The sequence below is a fragment of the Triplophysa rosa genome, linkage group LG4, assembly GCF_024868665.1.
Source record: "Triplophysa rosa linkage group LG4, Trosa_1v2, whole genome shotgun sequence".
NCBI classification, from domain to species: Eukaryota; Metazoa; Chordata; class Actinopteri; order Cypriniformes; family Nemacheilidae; genus Triplophysa; species Triplophysa rosa.
The window spans coordinates 11,277,099-11,294,331 of record NC_079893.1 but is presented as its reverse complement, the minus strand read 5'-3'; the positions used below and the strand labels follow the sequence as shown (position 1 = coordinate 11,294,331).

The 17,233-nt window shown below is 37.3% G+C and overlaps 1 protein-coding gene across 1 annotated transcript; it reads right to left on the bottom strand.

Annotated features, from left to right (window-relative positions):
• Positions 1-625: 625 nt before the first annotated feature.
• adamtsl7 (ADAMTS-like 7) lies at positions 626-13,741 on the bottom strand. Its single transcript, XM_057332258.1, has 12 exons — positions 13,437-13,741; positions 10,369-10,552; positions 8,426-8,601; positions 8,158-8,263; positions 6,432-6,596; positions 5,827-5,956; positions 5,296-5,509; positions 3,435-3,608; positions 2,833-3,009; positions 1,908-2,087; positions 1,686-1,830; positions 626-1,192 (listed from the first exon to the last, which is right to left on the bottom strand). Exons 1-12 carry the CDS (start codon positions 13,566-13,568, stop codon positions 1,053-1,055), a joined length of 1,923 nt encoding a protein of 640 aa, XP_057188241.1. The 5' UTR covers positions 13,569-13,741; the 3' UTR covers positions 626-1,052.
• Between the last annotated feature and the right edge of the window lie 3,492 nt (positions 13,742-17,233).

The following is a 17,233-nucleotide window of genomic DNA, read 5'->3' as shown; positions in this document are numbered from 1 at the left end:
TCCACTTCCAGGCCTCTTTATAACATGGATGTTTGAAATACATTGTGCAATGTTTTTTTCTATTGCTGTTTTTGCCAATGTTTAAAACCTCATTCTTAATGGAAATTCTCATCTAACAAAGAAATATGGATTTATTTTACTCTTCCACAGTATGAGCACATTTACAGTTGTTTTTTCCAGACCATATTAACTTCTGGATTGGTAGCTGCTGCCATTCAGTACTCGTGATATATAAAATTATTTTGCTAAACAGTTCTTGGCCACCATTGACTACCATAGTAGGAAAAATTACAATGCAGTCAAAAGTGCCCCAGAACTGTTTTGCTTTCCTACATTCTTCGGAATATCGGAATATCTCTGTGTTCAACGGAACAAAGAAATGTATATTTATTTTTCCTACTATGGTAGTCAATAGTGGCCATGAACTGTTTGGTTACAAGCATTCTTCCTTTGCAAAGGTTTTTCAAAGGTGCTCTTATTAGATGGAAAATGGTCATAAAAATGTATATCAAGACTTTCTGACTAGCATTTTAAGTGGCAATAAAAATTATTTTATGATATGACTCCTCTAAAATTCCAGAAAAGCAAAGTTGTAAAAATATTTGATTTTGATAAACATCGAAGATTTATTATGTTAAGCAAAACAACTTGCTGCTAAAACAGCAGACAAACACAATAGACATACAACTATTGTCTTCTACAACTAGTTATATAAATTACCATTTAAATATGAAAGTTAACAAATGCAATAGACGTTTTGTTTGTTTTTAGAGATGAATAAACATGATTCAAAAAATAAAAGTGGCTCAGTTGCTTTTATTTGCAATAAATACTAAATTACTCATGGAGCATTCTCACTTTGTGTCGTAAAAAAGGAAGAGCGGTAAAATTTGAAGTCTCTTTAAATGAAAGACAGAGTGGGTGAACAGCGATGTCATCAAGGTGAGATCCAGCTGAAAACAGATGGGGGATGATGTCATGACCTCAAAAAGACAAGGGCATCGTAGTTCAGGGAGAGGAGAGCAGTGATGTCATATCCCAAGGTGTCAGGATCACCTGATTCTAAGCAGCGTGTCTCTTCGAGCGACCCGAGAACATGACGCGCAACATGTGGTGCGATAGTATGAATACACACACAAATGAGCCTGGACCACCACCACACAATTATAATACATATCCATGCAGGACTCATCTACAGAGAGAGAGAGAGAGAGAGAGAGAGAGAGAGAGAGAGAGAGAGAGAGAGAGAGAGAGAAAGACATATCTTAAAGGTACTGTTCACCAAAAAAATTTAATTTTGATTTTAAGTTTTCATCTTCATGATATTAAAAGTCTATGTGTTTATTGCTTTAGGAACACAAAACGAGTTATTTATCAGAAAGTACATGTCATTGTCATTTGTAGAGCTTAACAGCCCCAGTCCCTATTGACTTTCATTGTAGAGAAAGGAGCAACTTCACCTCAAAATTCATCTATTCATTTTTTATGTTTTCATCAGCATGCCATTGCAAAGCTGTGTTTATTTCTAGGAACACAAAAGGAGTTATTCATCAGAGAGTACACTTCCTTGTCATTTGTAGAGCTCGACAGCCCCAGTCCCTATTGACTTTCATTGTAAAGAAAGGGCAAGCTGATTGCTGAACCCTCTATAGGTTTATAAGTTAAAGAATTGTACAAAATCATACCGATCTGTGGCGTGCAGGTGTGTATATTACACTCCTCTTGTTTTGCAGGTTCAAGAAGAGGGTCACAGTCATAGCTAAAGGTCAAGTCTTCTCGCAAACAACGCACCTCCCTCACTCGAAAGCCTCCTTCACATGTCCGAGAACACTGAGACAGAAAGGACAAATAACATTTAAAACAAAATATTTGTGTGCCCCACTCCTTTTTTGTGTGTGCAAACTTACTGAGCTCCAGTCTGTAATGTACCATTGGGCACCGCAGCTTTTCAAATTGCAGATTTGTGCATTTGGAGGGCGGGGCAAATGAGAGCAGCTATCGTCTGAGGTGACTTCTAATTGGTCGTTGCTTTGGAGAACACAGACCACACTTCGACTCTGAGTACCATTACCACATTCGGATGAGCACTAGAGGGTATAAACACACGGATATTTTATTCATGTATGTAATGTATTCATACAAACACATTTATAAAAAGGATAGTTTACCCAAAATATCAATTCTGTCATTGTTTATTCACCCTCATGTCATTTAAAACCTGTATACTCTGTACCGTAGAACACAAAAGAAGATATTTTGAGAAATGGCTCATGGTTTTGTGTCCATACAATGGAAGTCAATGGAGGGCAATACTGTTTGGTTACCACTGTTCTTTAACATATATTCTTTTGTGTTTTGCAAAAGACAGAAAGTCATACAGGTTACAGGGAATGACATAAGGATGAGCAAATGATTTTTTTCCACTTTTATCTTTGGCTGAACTATCCATTTGAGAACTTCAAGGGTAAAATGTGTGATTTCGATTTAAAGTACAGAAACAATTCCATTGTCAGAGATTTGTTGGAACAGAATAGACTTCTTCGAAGGCACTTTGAACTCATTTTTTTCTTCAATTTCTGGCTAAACCAAAGCCATGACTTTGGGGCAGAACTACTGTTAAATATTAAAATCTGAACAACGTCCAGCTTTGATCACAGTGCCATAACAAAAGAGTGTTTTTATAAATGGAGCTCATGTTGCGAAAATGCTGACGCTGGAAAAGAAATGTTCATCTGCCTCTTAAAAGTTAGTGCAGACAGAAAACAAGTATACATTCTTAAGCATACTGTATATGCAAAACAGCAGTAATGATAGTGACAAGCATTCAAGCACCTGTCCCCACAGTCCTGTGTACCATTCCAGCTTCTGTGTGCAGGGTCCCAGGTCACACGGCATGAGCTCGTCTGGTTTATCCTCTTCTTTGCAGTTGTCTAAAGGCAGAGAGTTGGTGTGGCTCATCATACACACTACTGACCGACTGCGACTTCCTTCTGCACAGTCTGCAGAACACTGCGATGAGACACAAGCAGCTGTCTTAGAACCCTGCCTGAGCTGGTTTGCTGGTTCAAAGGGACAGTTCACCCTAAAATAAAAACTATTACATTCCTGTATGACTTTCTTTCTTCTGCAGAACACAAAAGAAGATATTTTGAAGAACGTTGGTGACCAAACAACACTAGCCCCCATTGACTTCCACTGCATGGAGACTATGGACACAAAACCAAAAAAAATAACAATTGTGTTCCACAGAAGAAAGAGTCATATACAGGTTTTAATCAGCATGAGGGTGAATAAATGATGGACTATCGTTTAAAGTTAGCTGTCCCCTCTAAAACTAGAAAACTAAGAGCGAATAGGCCGGGAGACCAGTAAACCATCCGGTTTAAGCTGCTTTTCAGCAGGAAAGTTCTATGGAAAATACTAAACTTTCTTACCCTGTCACTCCAGAGAGAGTAGAACCAGCTACTGGCACACACTCCCCTGTCACAGTTCTGCAGGTCCTGCGGGCGAAGGGCCATGTTGCATTCCTCATCTAAAACTACGTCGCCCAGGTTATCCACACACACAACTTCTCTACTGCGCTGACCCACTCCACATGGCACCGAGCACTGAGAAAGACAGAGAAAGGGATTTAACTGGAAACAGAGCTTCGCAGACCACAATTTTTTTTTATTTTTTATTATTTAAACACTTGGTATTCATGGCTGTTGACTCATACATTAAATCTTCAAACAAAACACATTATGTGACCATACGTGTAGTGAATCTGGATGAAATATACTTCACAAGTGTTCAGTAAACAAAATAAATACAAATTATAGAAACCTTTCTCTTTCACGCCTCTTCCACATAATAGGGTGGGAAAAGTTAAGCCACCTTAAAAAAAATGTGATTTTGCGACCATACTGTGGCCCCAAAAGGGTATCGGGCCAGGGTTGCCAAATCTGTGTAATAAAACCAGCCCAATGACCAATCAAAACTAATCCAAAACTAGTCCAAACACACTTAAAATATGCCAGTCCTATACCTAATTTATATATTTTAGAGGCACTATTATGCAATTCACATAATTTTTTTTAAATTTTCTTCTTAAAGTAAAAGTTCACCCAAAAATGAAAATTCTGCCATCATTTACTCACCCTTGAAGTGATAGTTCACCCAAAAATAAAAATTATTGTTATTGTTCACTGTCTATGACATGTGAAGACTTCTTTCCCTGATGCTATTTGTATGTATAATGTTTGAAATAAAGTATATATAAAAAAAGCAAAAAAGAGTGGGCGTGGCTTTCGTCTTTCTCTGCGATTTGATTGGATGTATAAAACAGCCGTTGCATTTTGAAATAGAACTGGCAGCAGACTGACAGTAGAAGGGGAGGAGTTAATGGATGATCCGCCCAAGCTGTCTAACTTACGTCATTTAAGATGGACGGTCATAGGTAGTGCATTTTCAGATAGTGAGGGCAAACCAATTTTAAAAAGAAAATTACCCACATTGATGAACTATTTACAATAATAAAATAGGCATTGTCATTTTTTATTTCACTGGGACTTTAAGTTGTTCCAAGCCTGTATAAATTTTGTTGTTTTGCTGAATACAAAAAAAAGATATAAGAAAGATATAAGAATGTCTGTAACCAAACAGGAAAAATGATGGTAGTCAATGGTGCCCCAAAAGTGTTTTGTTTCCCACATTCTTTAAAATATATTTTTTAGTGTGTTTAAAAGAACAAAGAAATTTACATAGCTTTAGAACTGGAGGGTGAGTAAATGACACAATTGGGTGAACTATTTCTTTAAAATCACTGTCAAAACATAGTTTTACCTCAAAAAATGACAAATTAAGAACAAAATCCTTCTACTTTTAACTGGCGGAATAAACACAACCCGTGTCAACAGGTTAAAAGTAGCCCAATTCCAGTCTTAAACTGCAGACTTGGCAACCCTGATCAGGACATCCATTTCATAAAATGAATTCATTTTATTGGTCCCAAGATCATTTTTAATAGGTGTATGAAGTCATTTCCCATCAAATTTACATCCCCTCATAATCTTTCATTAAAAACATGAACCTCCCCTCGGTGAGAAGGCGGGACTATACTGACTGTCCAAGGGCCAGACCTCACTTCAATCAATTCCTACTGTAAATATCAAGCCCCGTCCTACAGTTTTTCTCATTCCAGGATAGGCCTATGTCCCAATTCAGAAGAAAACACCATCGCAACTTGCGTTTCATGCCAACTTTAAGTTAAACTGGCTCATTTTACCCCACTCTCCTCAACACCCATTCACAAACCTCTGTCCACTCCGAGCGAATCTGCCACTCGCTGCAGATCTTCAGCTGGCACACTGTGGTCGTCTCAGGCATTTCAGTGACATCACAGAGGCTGGATGCCACAACAACTGTGCTATTCCCACGGTGTCCCCGCGTCTGCCGGCAAATGATCTGACGATGCTGATAACCTGGACCACAAGTCTTACTGCACTCTGACCACTCCCCAACATCCCAGCTGACACACACACACACACACACACACACACACACACACACACACACATACACACACACTTATTGAAGGAATGCAAAGCCAAATGCTTGCTATCAATCACATGTGCTCCTCATCTGCACCATTTGGAATCAAATACTCCAGAAGTCTCCAAATGTCTCCTCGGCCCATATGGAGAATTGTTTAGATGTTGAAAAAATGCACAGCTTGTCCTTTGTTGTACCCCATACTGCTCTTGAACTAATTGTAGATGTGTACGAGTTTTTTTTTTCTAGATGCTTTTACATTAGAAATAGAAATAGTTATGTATGTTCACTCACAAGGCCGGGCACGGCTGTGATTGACAGTCTTCTACCTGGGGTCCGGGATGATGGGCGTGTCTGCAGAGATCATCCGGTACAGTAGTTTGAGTGGCCCTATCTACACAGCTGAACAGAACCTGACGACTGCCTGATATACACATGAGACAAACAAATAAATAGAGACAGACACCAAAAGACAACATTGTTATTGTGATGTCTAAAGAATAGAGCTCTGCTGGGAAAATAAGCTCTGTTTCAGCTTTATTTGTAGGCACAAACGTCTGCTTACTGTAAAGTTGATCTGGTTTTGATTTAGAAGTTAAACAGAGAGGACCTTATAAAAACTCTTGCAATGATCTGGAATGCATGAACATGTGTGCGTGTCACTATCCAGTATTACGGAACATCATTTATCAGACACGACAATGTGTTTATGGGTGTCTCAGACCCAAAGTCATTGATAATCGAATCTAATTATTTTCTGTTTATTTTCTGTCTGTCTTCTTAATATCAGACCACACTGCTTCATTAAAGCATTGTAAATAATGATATTTTAGCAAACCACTTATTGGAGAAAAATAAACAAGCACACACACATTAATTTAAGAACTATACTAAACTACCTGTTCCACATGTGGTGCTGCAGGATGTTGTTGCCATGGCAACCCAGCTGTACAGGGGAAGTGGTTCAGAGGTCAGCGGGTCTGATGGAACCTGGTTTGGGTGAGAGCTGCTCATCGAGTTTTCACCGTTGCTAATCTCAGGTCCTGGAAATAACTCATGGCTTTCTATTGGAGGACAAGAGAGAAGAAGATAAAAAGTGTAAAAAGAGAATAACAGAGGAAATAGTCACTAAAAGGGGTCACGATGTGAAAAATCAGGTTTCCCTTGATCTTTTAACATATGGGTCACTGAATATGATACGCACATCACAACAATGTCTTTCAAAGAGAGGGTCAAAACCACAATGTAAAATAGCTTATTATTACTTTGAAATTGTGATGTTTCTAAAAATCTTGCTAGCATTTCAAGAGAACATTATAAAATAACAAAACAATGCCGTTCATGACACATTTAAATAAAGAGGAGATTAAAAATAAGCAAAATATTCTGTTGGCATTTAATTCCAAAGTCCTAAAAACAGGTGTGGGAGGAGCATAAACATTCACTTCCGTCAGCCGCTACCCGGCAACAGTTCCTCCTCCCCCCCATCTCCTCCTTCACTGCTCTTATTCTCTCTCTGTGCAGTTCCAATAAGGGAGGGGGACTCAGAGAGCGAGCCGAACCCCCTTTGAGGATAACTAGCCAAGTTTGTTACCTATTTGTTACGTATTAACTATTAATACGAAATGGCTGAACTTGACTTTAATTAGCCTAAAGTTGTTTCGAACCCTTGTGACATAAGAACTGGCCACTGCCTGGCCAAAAAAGTCCACATTTGGTTTTAAACAAGCAAATACTTAAGAGGCTATAATTGGATCATTATGGCAATGATTCATGTTTAAAATGGCAATAATTCTTTTAACACTTTAACTGATACAGTGTACAGTTTCAAGATCCTTACACAACCACGCTGAAAGACCTTTTCTGTGGTTATGGAAAGATGTTGCTGTATTTCAAAAGAGACAAATTATTGGCCTGCATCAGGCAAAGAAAACAACTAGGAGATTTTCACACTTGAATTGGCCACCACATAGACTTGACCTTAAAGGAAAAGTTCACCCAGAAATAAAAATTCTGTCATCACATATTTACCCCCATGCTGTTTAAAACCTCAATATGACTCTTTCTTGTGTGGAACTGTTAGGGAACATTACCAATGAATACAGAAGAGAGTAGATCCACAGGCAAACACTTTTAATTAGTGGCGATTGGGTAAGACAGACGAAGAAACATAACATTTGGCATTATACTTGAGACTAGACAATGAAGGGGAGAACAGAGTGTGAATATATACAAGTCCATGATGAGGCAGATGACAGGCAGGTGTGATGATTACAGACACGAAACAGGAGAGGGAGCGTGGAGGATCGTGGGGAATGAAGTCTGAGCGGGAAAACACGAGGAGAAACAGAGGGAACCGTGACAGGAACACCAAAGAAAATGTTTTGAGAAATGTCTAAGTGATTTTGTGACCATCCAATGGAAGTCAATGGGGACCAATGTTGTTTGATCACCAACGTTCTTCAGTGAGTAAAATAAAGAAATTTCACTTTTGGGTGAACTATTCTTTTAACCTATTAACAGTATTTGGGATGTCCTAAAAATGTGGTCTTTGTAAATAAAACTCTACATAGCACATTTGTGCATTACTCTACACATTCACTCTACAGCTACAACATTGCTTACCTAGAGGAAGAACACTGGAGTAAGAATCTGAATCAACATTGATGATGGGCTCTCTGGGAAGAATGTATTCAAAATATATCACTGGATTGGGCTGTTGATATATCACCTAAAAAAACAGAGTTCAAAATGTTCAGATGCACTTAGTCAGAAGTCCATGATATCGTAAAATACACCTTTTGAACTCAAATACGGATCTAACTGCTGCCGCACTGCTTTTTTAGTCAAGTAAGGCAATATGTGATGTCATACAGTTGGAGTGGTCTCTCACAAAGAGATGCAGCTCTTGATTGGTCGGCCCAGGAGCAGTGATGGATTCTCCTGCTCTGCTGCTTATCTCATTGGGTCGTTTATACGTGAGTTCAGTACCCGCGGCATAGAACTGCCCTGGCCTGTCAATCACCCAGTCACCATTTATTACTGATTCACCAGTCGCTGTCCTGAGAGCTTAAAAAACAAGAGAGAGAGCAGCACAAAGTAGAGAGAGAAAGAGGGAGAGAGACAGAAGAATGTTGAATGCAAGGCGGTAAAACCTTGTGGGTTTTATATATTAAAGGATCAAGGTTTGGCTGGTTATCATGACCCACAAGCACATTTTTCTACTTTCATAGCCATCAATAGCAGTCGTATAGTAGATGTTTTTTGCCAGTGCAGGTGGAAAAGTTTTGAAATCATAAAACGATTATTAGAGTGTTATTTCTGTCTTTCATGAGCTCAGCTGCTTTCAGGATATACTGGAAATTGCATGTGACCTCAGAGCGTTTGCAGTAGTCACATGCCACTTGTGGTTCAGGTGATATGCCCAAATATGTTTGTTGTTTTAAAAGTGGAAGATTTCAAATCACATATTTCTGTATAAGTCAGGCATCAGCCATTAAGACGAATAAGAATGAAGGTATCTTCGTGCAGGCTTTATTTGAACCAAGTCACCTGTTATTTGGTTGGTTGATGGTGGTTTACAACTTTAACCAGCTTGACCAAGATGGTCTGGTTACAACTATGTAAAAACACATAAAATGTAAAAAACTGTAATTTTAATGTAAATTTTCATAATTTTACTGCTGTTTTTTACAGATACAATACAAATACAATACAAATTTACAAGAAAAACATGAAAAACGTAGTTTTGCTGAATTTTTTTCTGGCATTCCACACAGATTTTCCTACGTAAAATGTCAAAAAAATTATTAGACTGTTTTTGATTAATTAAAAAAAAAAGTTTTAATATGGTCAAAAAAACGTAAAATTACAGAAATTTACATGTAATTTTAAAGGGAAAACTGTTATTGTACAGTTTATTTCTGGTGCCCCAGCTGCCAGTTTATTTTTGAAATACAGTCAAAAACTGTATAATTACAGAGAAAGACAGCAAATTTACAAGAAAAACAGGGAAAACACTTGATTATATATTCTTGTAACCTGTAATTTTACAGGAATAAACTGTTATTTTACGGTATATTTCTGGTGCCTAGCTGCTAGTTTATTTTTGAAATACAGCCAAAAACTGTATAATTACAGAGAAAGACAGCAAATTTACAAGAAAAACAGGGAAAACACTTGATTATATATTCTTGTAACCTGTAATTTTACAGGAATAAACTGTTATTTTACGGTATATTTCTGCCGCTCCAGCTGACAGAAAATTTTGTTTTTTTTATAGATTTGTTTATACATTGTAGCTGCCAGAATTTTTTTTTTCACTCACGACAAAATAGATGCATATGACTTCCTTTCTTCACCTAAATACAAACAAATACTGTAATATAAAAAAGGCTGTTGTTTAATATTTGAAATACTGAAGCTTCAGCACATGATGCAACAAGTACCAGAAGATTTTTAATTATGTCCTGATATCTAAAACCAGATACAGGTACATCAAAGAGAGTGTGCTTTTTCACATGACTATACTGTACATCCATCCAGTAGGTTATTAAATGTCTTCTGAAGCCGAATGATACATTGTGTGTGAAGAAAGGAAGTCATATACATCTGGGATGGAATGGAAGTAAGTCAATTATAAGAGAATTTTCATATTTGGGTGAACTTCTTTAAACAACCTCCTGAAGAAGCTAAAACCACCACCTTTGTTGTAGCTGGATTTTCCAGCAGGATATTTGTTACACATTCACATGAACAGTAGAACACATTAATATATGATCCATGAGCCAGCAGTGAATTAAAAGGAAGTGCTAGAGGGAATTAAGTTTCCATTACCTAAGTAGTTCCTGGTCTTCTGTGTTTCCTGTATTTTGATTCGTTGAGCTCCAGAGGGGATGTCCAGGATCTTGTGGTAGCCGACGGAAAGCACAGACAGAAAGCGTGTTCCGCTGAACAGTTCACACGAGCTCCCGTCGCCTGCACACACACCGCACACATCTACCTGCAAACCCCCACAATCCTGCACGAATACACACATAAAAAATGATATGTTATGTTTAATTTAAGCTTGTGCACTGCAGTTTCATACTTTTGATTGTTATTGGCTGTATGCTTTATCATTCAATTGCTCTAAAAGTCATCCCAACTATATCATTGTTATGGTGGTGTGGACCTTTAATACACAACATAGAAACATTAACCTTTTAATCATGTTGTTATAATGTTGTTAAAAGGTTGGTAAGACAACATTATGTATTTGCTGGTACTGGGTACTGTCCACATGTAGCTGCTCGCTTGAGACTGACCCAAAGTCTTTTTTCTGCCTCAATACAAAGCGTGTTCACACAGTCTGAATCATTCCCTATCCCCTATCTAGTGTGTCATTTACCATACACTCAAAAAAAATGCTGGGTTATTATTAACCCAGCATTGGGTCATAAAGGACAACTCAGTCGTTGGGTTAAAACAACAATGGGTTAAAACAGCATAGATTTATTTACAAACCAAGGGTTAGGTTTGTCCCTGTTTGACCCAAGAACCAAGCATTTTTTAGGGCGTATAGGAACTAGTAAATATATAAACAAGTGGCTGTTTTCAGGTGCAGCTTCAGTGTCTTTCATAGGAGATTGGACTCTGAAGAGCATTTGATTGGACAGAGTTTGACAAGAAACTGAAGTGCAGGATGATGCCATCAAAATTCTTGATTTTTTATTGAAGGACAAACGCGACTGTACGTTTTGAATGCTTGTATTTTCTGAATGTAAAGTTTGTCATTGTTTTGAAGTATACTAGGTCATAGAAAGCCATAAAGATTACACACTCACTAAAAACCACAAAACTTCAATTTTGATTTCAATGGGAATTTAAAATGTGAGACAGTGTGCCAACAAACACAGTGCGGACGCTAGTGTCCATGCAAAAGGCCTTAAAGTGATAGCTTAAAGTTGATGTTTAAAAGTTAAACTGTATGTCTTTCAATCTTTTGCAGAACACCAAAGATGATATTTTGGAGAATGTTGGTAACCGAACAACGACGGTAGCCATTCACTTCTATTGTATGGACACAAAACCAATGCAAGTGAATGGGTACCGCTGTGGTTGCGTTAACATCATTCAAAATATCAATGAGCAATCATTCAAATAAGATGATGACAGAATCAGTTTAAGTGTACAGTTTACACAGAGCAGACCTAGAGAGTTAACTGCCCTTTTGGCTGGTAAATGTATTTCAGATAAAACTCACATCTGGCGCATTTTGATTACTCAACTCAACTCAACTTTATTTATAAAGCGCTTTTACAATTTTCATTGTTACAAAGCAGCTGTACATGAGACATATTGACTATAAGCAAAATAATTAAAGTTGTACCTGCAAAAACAAGAAAAGGTTGAAAACACAGAAGACAGACATACCCACGTACAAAACACTCCACACACACAATATGCACACGTACTAACACACATAGACATAGAGACACACACACACACACGGATGCGCACGCACACACACACAACACACACACACACACACACACACACACGCACAGTACACAGACAAGTACGCACACAGACAAGTACGCAAATTACTTGAAGATTTGTTTGTTGGACATTTTATTAATAAAAAATCTAAATTAAATGGCTAAGATAAATATATTTCGGAAGGTTCATAAAAATTGGCTTATCGTCCCATTGTTTAATCTGGCAGGAGCTACAGCGATGAAAAAGCAAACAGCGGCAATGGACACATGGACGCTGCCGCCTTTCAGTGAAAACACAAATGTTGATTCAGTCATTCAGTTCATCGACTTGATTCTTGTACGTTTTTATAAAATATTAAACAGAACAGTTACCAATCAAGCACACATATTTTTAACAAAATTAACAGAGGAGAACGTGTTTGTGTTTATGATTTTGAGATTTGCCAACACTGCTACCGGCAAGGGTCATATCTTATTCCACACTAAAATACACGCTGACAGATCACGTATGACTAAGTCATCAAATGTAATACAGTATGCAGTAATTATATTACAACTGTAATGATGAGGACTATAAACGCCGCATTTGCTGTGGTCACGTTTGTTTTTCTGTCATGGTGGGGACTTTCCATCCCTTCCCACTAAACCGAACCCTCACATAAAACGTGATGATTTCCATTGAGACATTTATATGTTTGTAAAGCTATTTTCCTTACGAGAACCGCCGATAATGCATTTATTGTTTATACAGGGACATTTGATCCCCATAATGTTTTTGGCAAAGTGTACCCACACACAAACGCAAATCGTCGCTGTCCTTCCAAAACCTCGGATGTCCAAATCGCAGTTTTTCAAATGGAGAAAACACTGCACTTTTTTTAAATATTCAACATTGCGTTTTCAAGGTTGACAAGCACTTTTTAATACTTTTTATCGTTTAGATATTTGCAAAACCCAGTGACAAACATAAAGGGTGACTAATGATTTATTCATGGCAAAATATAAAAATCACAAAATATGGAGATAGGCTACAAGATTTAAAAGGACAGCAATGATAGCCTATTCCCAAAAGAGAGATATTCAACACTTCCCCTCCAGTTCATCTTTACAGCAGTCATCTGTTTCCCTGAAACTAAATTAACACTAATAATGCACTTTATGATCATCCAATATAGGTTCTGATAATATTTTTTTCAAATATGTAAAATACAACGTGATATAATTAAAATGTGGGTACAAGTGATTTAAAAATGGATGCCTGCCTGTTAACTATTATCTATAATACAACAATTACAACTTGAAGACTATTGCATGCATTCTAGTTGTGAAGATGTGTCTGTTTCTCATCTTTGCAACTAGATGTGTCTCTGTCTCCACTTCACTGTACCAGACTGGCATCATCTGTTAATTCTCAGAAATCCTTACCTCCCCAGGCCTGCCGCTTGAGTCATTGTCCCAGGAAACAGGCTCTGTGGGTGGGCACAGGAAGGTGAGCAGAAGGGTCATCTGGATGAAAAGCCGGATGAATCTCCAGTCAAGGCCGCTTAGCTGTTGCATCCCACAAGCCACGAGGAGAACAAAACTAGAATTCTGTGTCTGTATATGTAAAAGTAAGAGAGTATGTCCTGTTCCTTATGAGAAGTGATGAAGAACTAATGCAGGGTTGCTGTTGATGAATGTTTTAGTGAAAAAGGTTTCTTCCTCACTCTCTTTGGCATTTAAGTATGTTGTTCAGCAACAATTCTCTCTCTCTTTCTCACTCTCAGACAGAGAGTCATATACGCATTGGCAGAGATCTCTCGTCTCTCCTCCCATTTTTACTTTCTCTCTTCTCTTTCCACTCACCCCATTTTTTCATAAGCAGCAAGAATTCCTTTCTGAGAAAGAAGTTGTAAAATGCTTTGAATTACAATCACTTTCTGATGGACAGACACAGTCTGTGTCTTTGTAACATTCAGAGAGGCTTATTTTGCCCCGACCACAGCTAAATCCGGTATTAGAGTCACTCTTTCTCAAAAAACTAGTAGACCAGACAACCAACTGTGAAACTAATCTGTAGTCAGCTTTTGCATACTTCAGTGTGTTGTGGTGTGTAATTTTGAAGTAATGATGGTGTACGTAACGTGTGTCCAGGTGGCGTATGGATTTTTCTTTGACCTGCAGGTCAAGGTTTGCACGGTGTGATAGAGAGAATGATGGAGATAGAGACAGAGTACAATGACATCAGACCTGAGGCGGAAAACATTTAGAAACGCTTGCGCTGAAACATTTGGTCACAGAAAATATTTTCACGGACATGAAGTTTTGGAACTCAGACAGACGTGGCGGAGGAAAATTTCTTGTGGTTTGGTGTTTTTCTTTCTTGTTCATGCTCAGTCAATAATGTAATGTTTCTTAACACGAGCTGTTTTAGAAACGCTGCACTGGGCGAAACGTTGGGATTTTTTTGGAAAGTACAAAAGAAGAGCAATAGAAAATGGATTTAATTTCAGATGAAACAGCACTGAGACGATAATGCAAAACATGGATTATCAAGAAGCAAATTTGATTTTATACCCAAATATCCCAAATGTATACAATATGCATGAACATCTTCAGAAGAAAACGTCAAAACCAATAAGTTAGAAATCCCACTTCCTGTCAAAGAAAGTGACTCAAGTCTCTCTTGTTTAGATCTGTTTAGACTGAATGACCACCACTGGTGTTTGTTGTGTTCTAAAATAAGAGCTCCAGATGAGGTTTGTGTCAAGAAACTCTTTTAGAGCTACAAACTGAACTATTGAAGAGAAAAGAGGAGGAGCGCACAATGATTTATCACCATGAAATAGACACATTCCCAGACCACACATACACACCTGTTGCAAAGCGGTAATTTAGATGACACGCATATGTGCATGTGTGTGCGTGTTTGGTTGTCAATAGTTGGATTTGCTCATTCTGATGAATTCTAACAGAAAGCCATTCAAAGATATAATGGCACTTTGAAACCATAAATATTCGAGTGATCTGAATGAATGCATTTTAGCCTATCACATATTTTGTATGTTTTCTTACAAAGTCACAGATTGCTGGAAACTTGACAAAGTCTCATCCGAAAATACAGGGATTTGTGGAGGAATGTCAGAATTAAGTATACTTAATAACCGCTCTAAGACTTTGCGTTCTACATGCCCGCTGTGGATTAGTATGGACAGTAAATAACATAATAACAGTGGATCTCTCCCAAGTGTGCTAAATCAAACAGCAGTAAATCTTTTCGCTGAAGTACTAAAGGGACACTAGAGGTTATATATTGAGTGGCTGACCATGCCAACTACAACTGTTGCCTTGTCAATAGTGCTCAGAGACAGCAATAAGGGGAATTTTAAAAAGCGGTTTTGATCAACCAATTAATTCTTTTTGAGATTTTACTCATTTTGGTGAAATTCGGCTCATTTCCTGTCCTGAATATAACAATTTTTTATATTCTTTAATAGCTTTATAATATATATATATATATATATATATATATAGGCCTATATAGATTATAAATTTCCAATAGACCGTTTCATCGGGCGAGCCCGAGCCCCAGTTAACATCCGGTTTGTGTTTGGCTAGTGTCTAATAATAACTATTTATATTTAATTAAATTTATGTTAATATTAATTTAAATTATTATTTTACTGTATAATAATCGTATTAAAAAAAGATTTCTTGAATTTTGTTGTAGGTTCATTTTATTAAAAAATCTATTTGTTGAATGGGTCCTGTAGTTCAGTAGCATTTAAACAAGCCGTATGGTCCACTGACATCTAGCGGTTGAGCTTGGTGTCGGAGCCTAAATTCAAAATATTGGAGAGACAAGTTTAGCCAAGTAACGGTTCTTCTCAGTTTCTTTTGATTGTTGTCAGAAATAATCTACAGGCAGGTTTGTGTACCGGAAGTTCAGTTGGGGTCACAAAAGCGTTTGTTTATGTTGTTAAATACCTGTGAACCGGAAGTTGCGATCGTTTTTACTTCCGTATTCTGACACATTTCCGAGAGAAAATGTTATGTCGTTAAAGTCCCCGTGAACCGGAAGTTGCGATCGTTTTTACTTCCGTATTCTGACACATTTCCGAGAGAAAAGGCGTGGCTTGCGTTTTTCACTGCGAATTGATTGGATGTGTAAAAACAGTGGTTGCATTGATTTTGAAATGAAGCTGGCAGCAAACTGACTGTTGAAGGGGAGGAGTTAACGGTTGCTCCATACATCATTTGAGATGCAGTCTGTTTTTGAAATAAGACATATTTCAAAAATAGTGAATTTTTTGTAAAATAAACAGTCAAATTAAATTGTAATACTGTTTTATCTTTAGAGCTACTCTCACTTTGTGTAAATACAAGATAAACCTCACACTTGGGTGATACTGGATCAAAACAAAGGTAAAACAGGTGTTGATATAAACAGTTTAATTTTACGCTTGAATTTGTATAATAAACTATGAACAAAACTTTTTTAACCAAAAAGTCCATTTTAGAGTTACAAACACACATACAATGGCCCAGCTATAAAAGTACAGCTAGACAGTTTAAAAATGCAGGAATGTCTTTGCATTACACAGCAAAATATCAAAGCAAGTCACAATACTTGAAACATAAAATATTATGTTTGTATCTTTACTATGACTGCAATCCTTTTTAAGTGTCAAGCATGCTGTTCTGAAAAATGTTTTAAGCAAACTGATCTGCTTCAAATTTGATCGATCAGATTGATCACATGTGTGATTCCAGAACAATCTATGTAAATTTCCCTCTCAATTATCTTTTTATTGTATCATTATTTTGAATTCATGTCATATTCCATCTTTGTTAGTCTTTAAAAACTTCAGCACTGAGTGACATTTTCTGGCAAGCAGTCCGCATATACATAAATAATCCAGTAAAAATGCCAGAGAAACATCTATTTTAACCACAAACTCCTCCCATTTTTCATTATTTTATGATGTTGATATAGGCATCAAGCTATTTTTATAGATTTATTTATATGCTTTTTGCTGCCTGTGTGTTTTTATGTACTGTTTTAGAAATCGCTGGGTGGGCTGCATTCGGGGCAGGCTATTGAAAAAGATATGCCACATCCAAGACAGACATCAAAAGAATTCTGCTGGACATCCATCTACAAATTTACTATTATTTTGCCAAGTACCTTAATTATAAACTTAAAATCATGATATTTTCATATCAGTACTCATTTCCTACAT

What these genes read in the sequence shown, in the direction of transcription:
- adamtsl7 (XM_057332258.1), bottom strand. Translation starts at nt 13,568, where the DNA reads ATGCAACAGCTAAGCGGCCTTGACTGGAGATTCATCCGGCTTTTCATC. An exon ending in TTCGCTCGGAGTGGACAGAG is followed by an intron (nt 3,609 to 5,295) that starts GTTTGTGAATGG and finishes TGTCTTTCTCAG; the next exon opens with TGCTCGGTGCCATGTGGAGT. An exon ending in ACACAGGACTGTGGGGACAG is followed by an intron (nt 2,088 to 2,832) that starts GTGCTTGAATGC and finishes TATACCCTCTAG; the next exon opens with TGCTCATCCGAATGTGGTAA.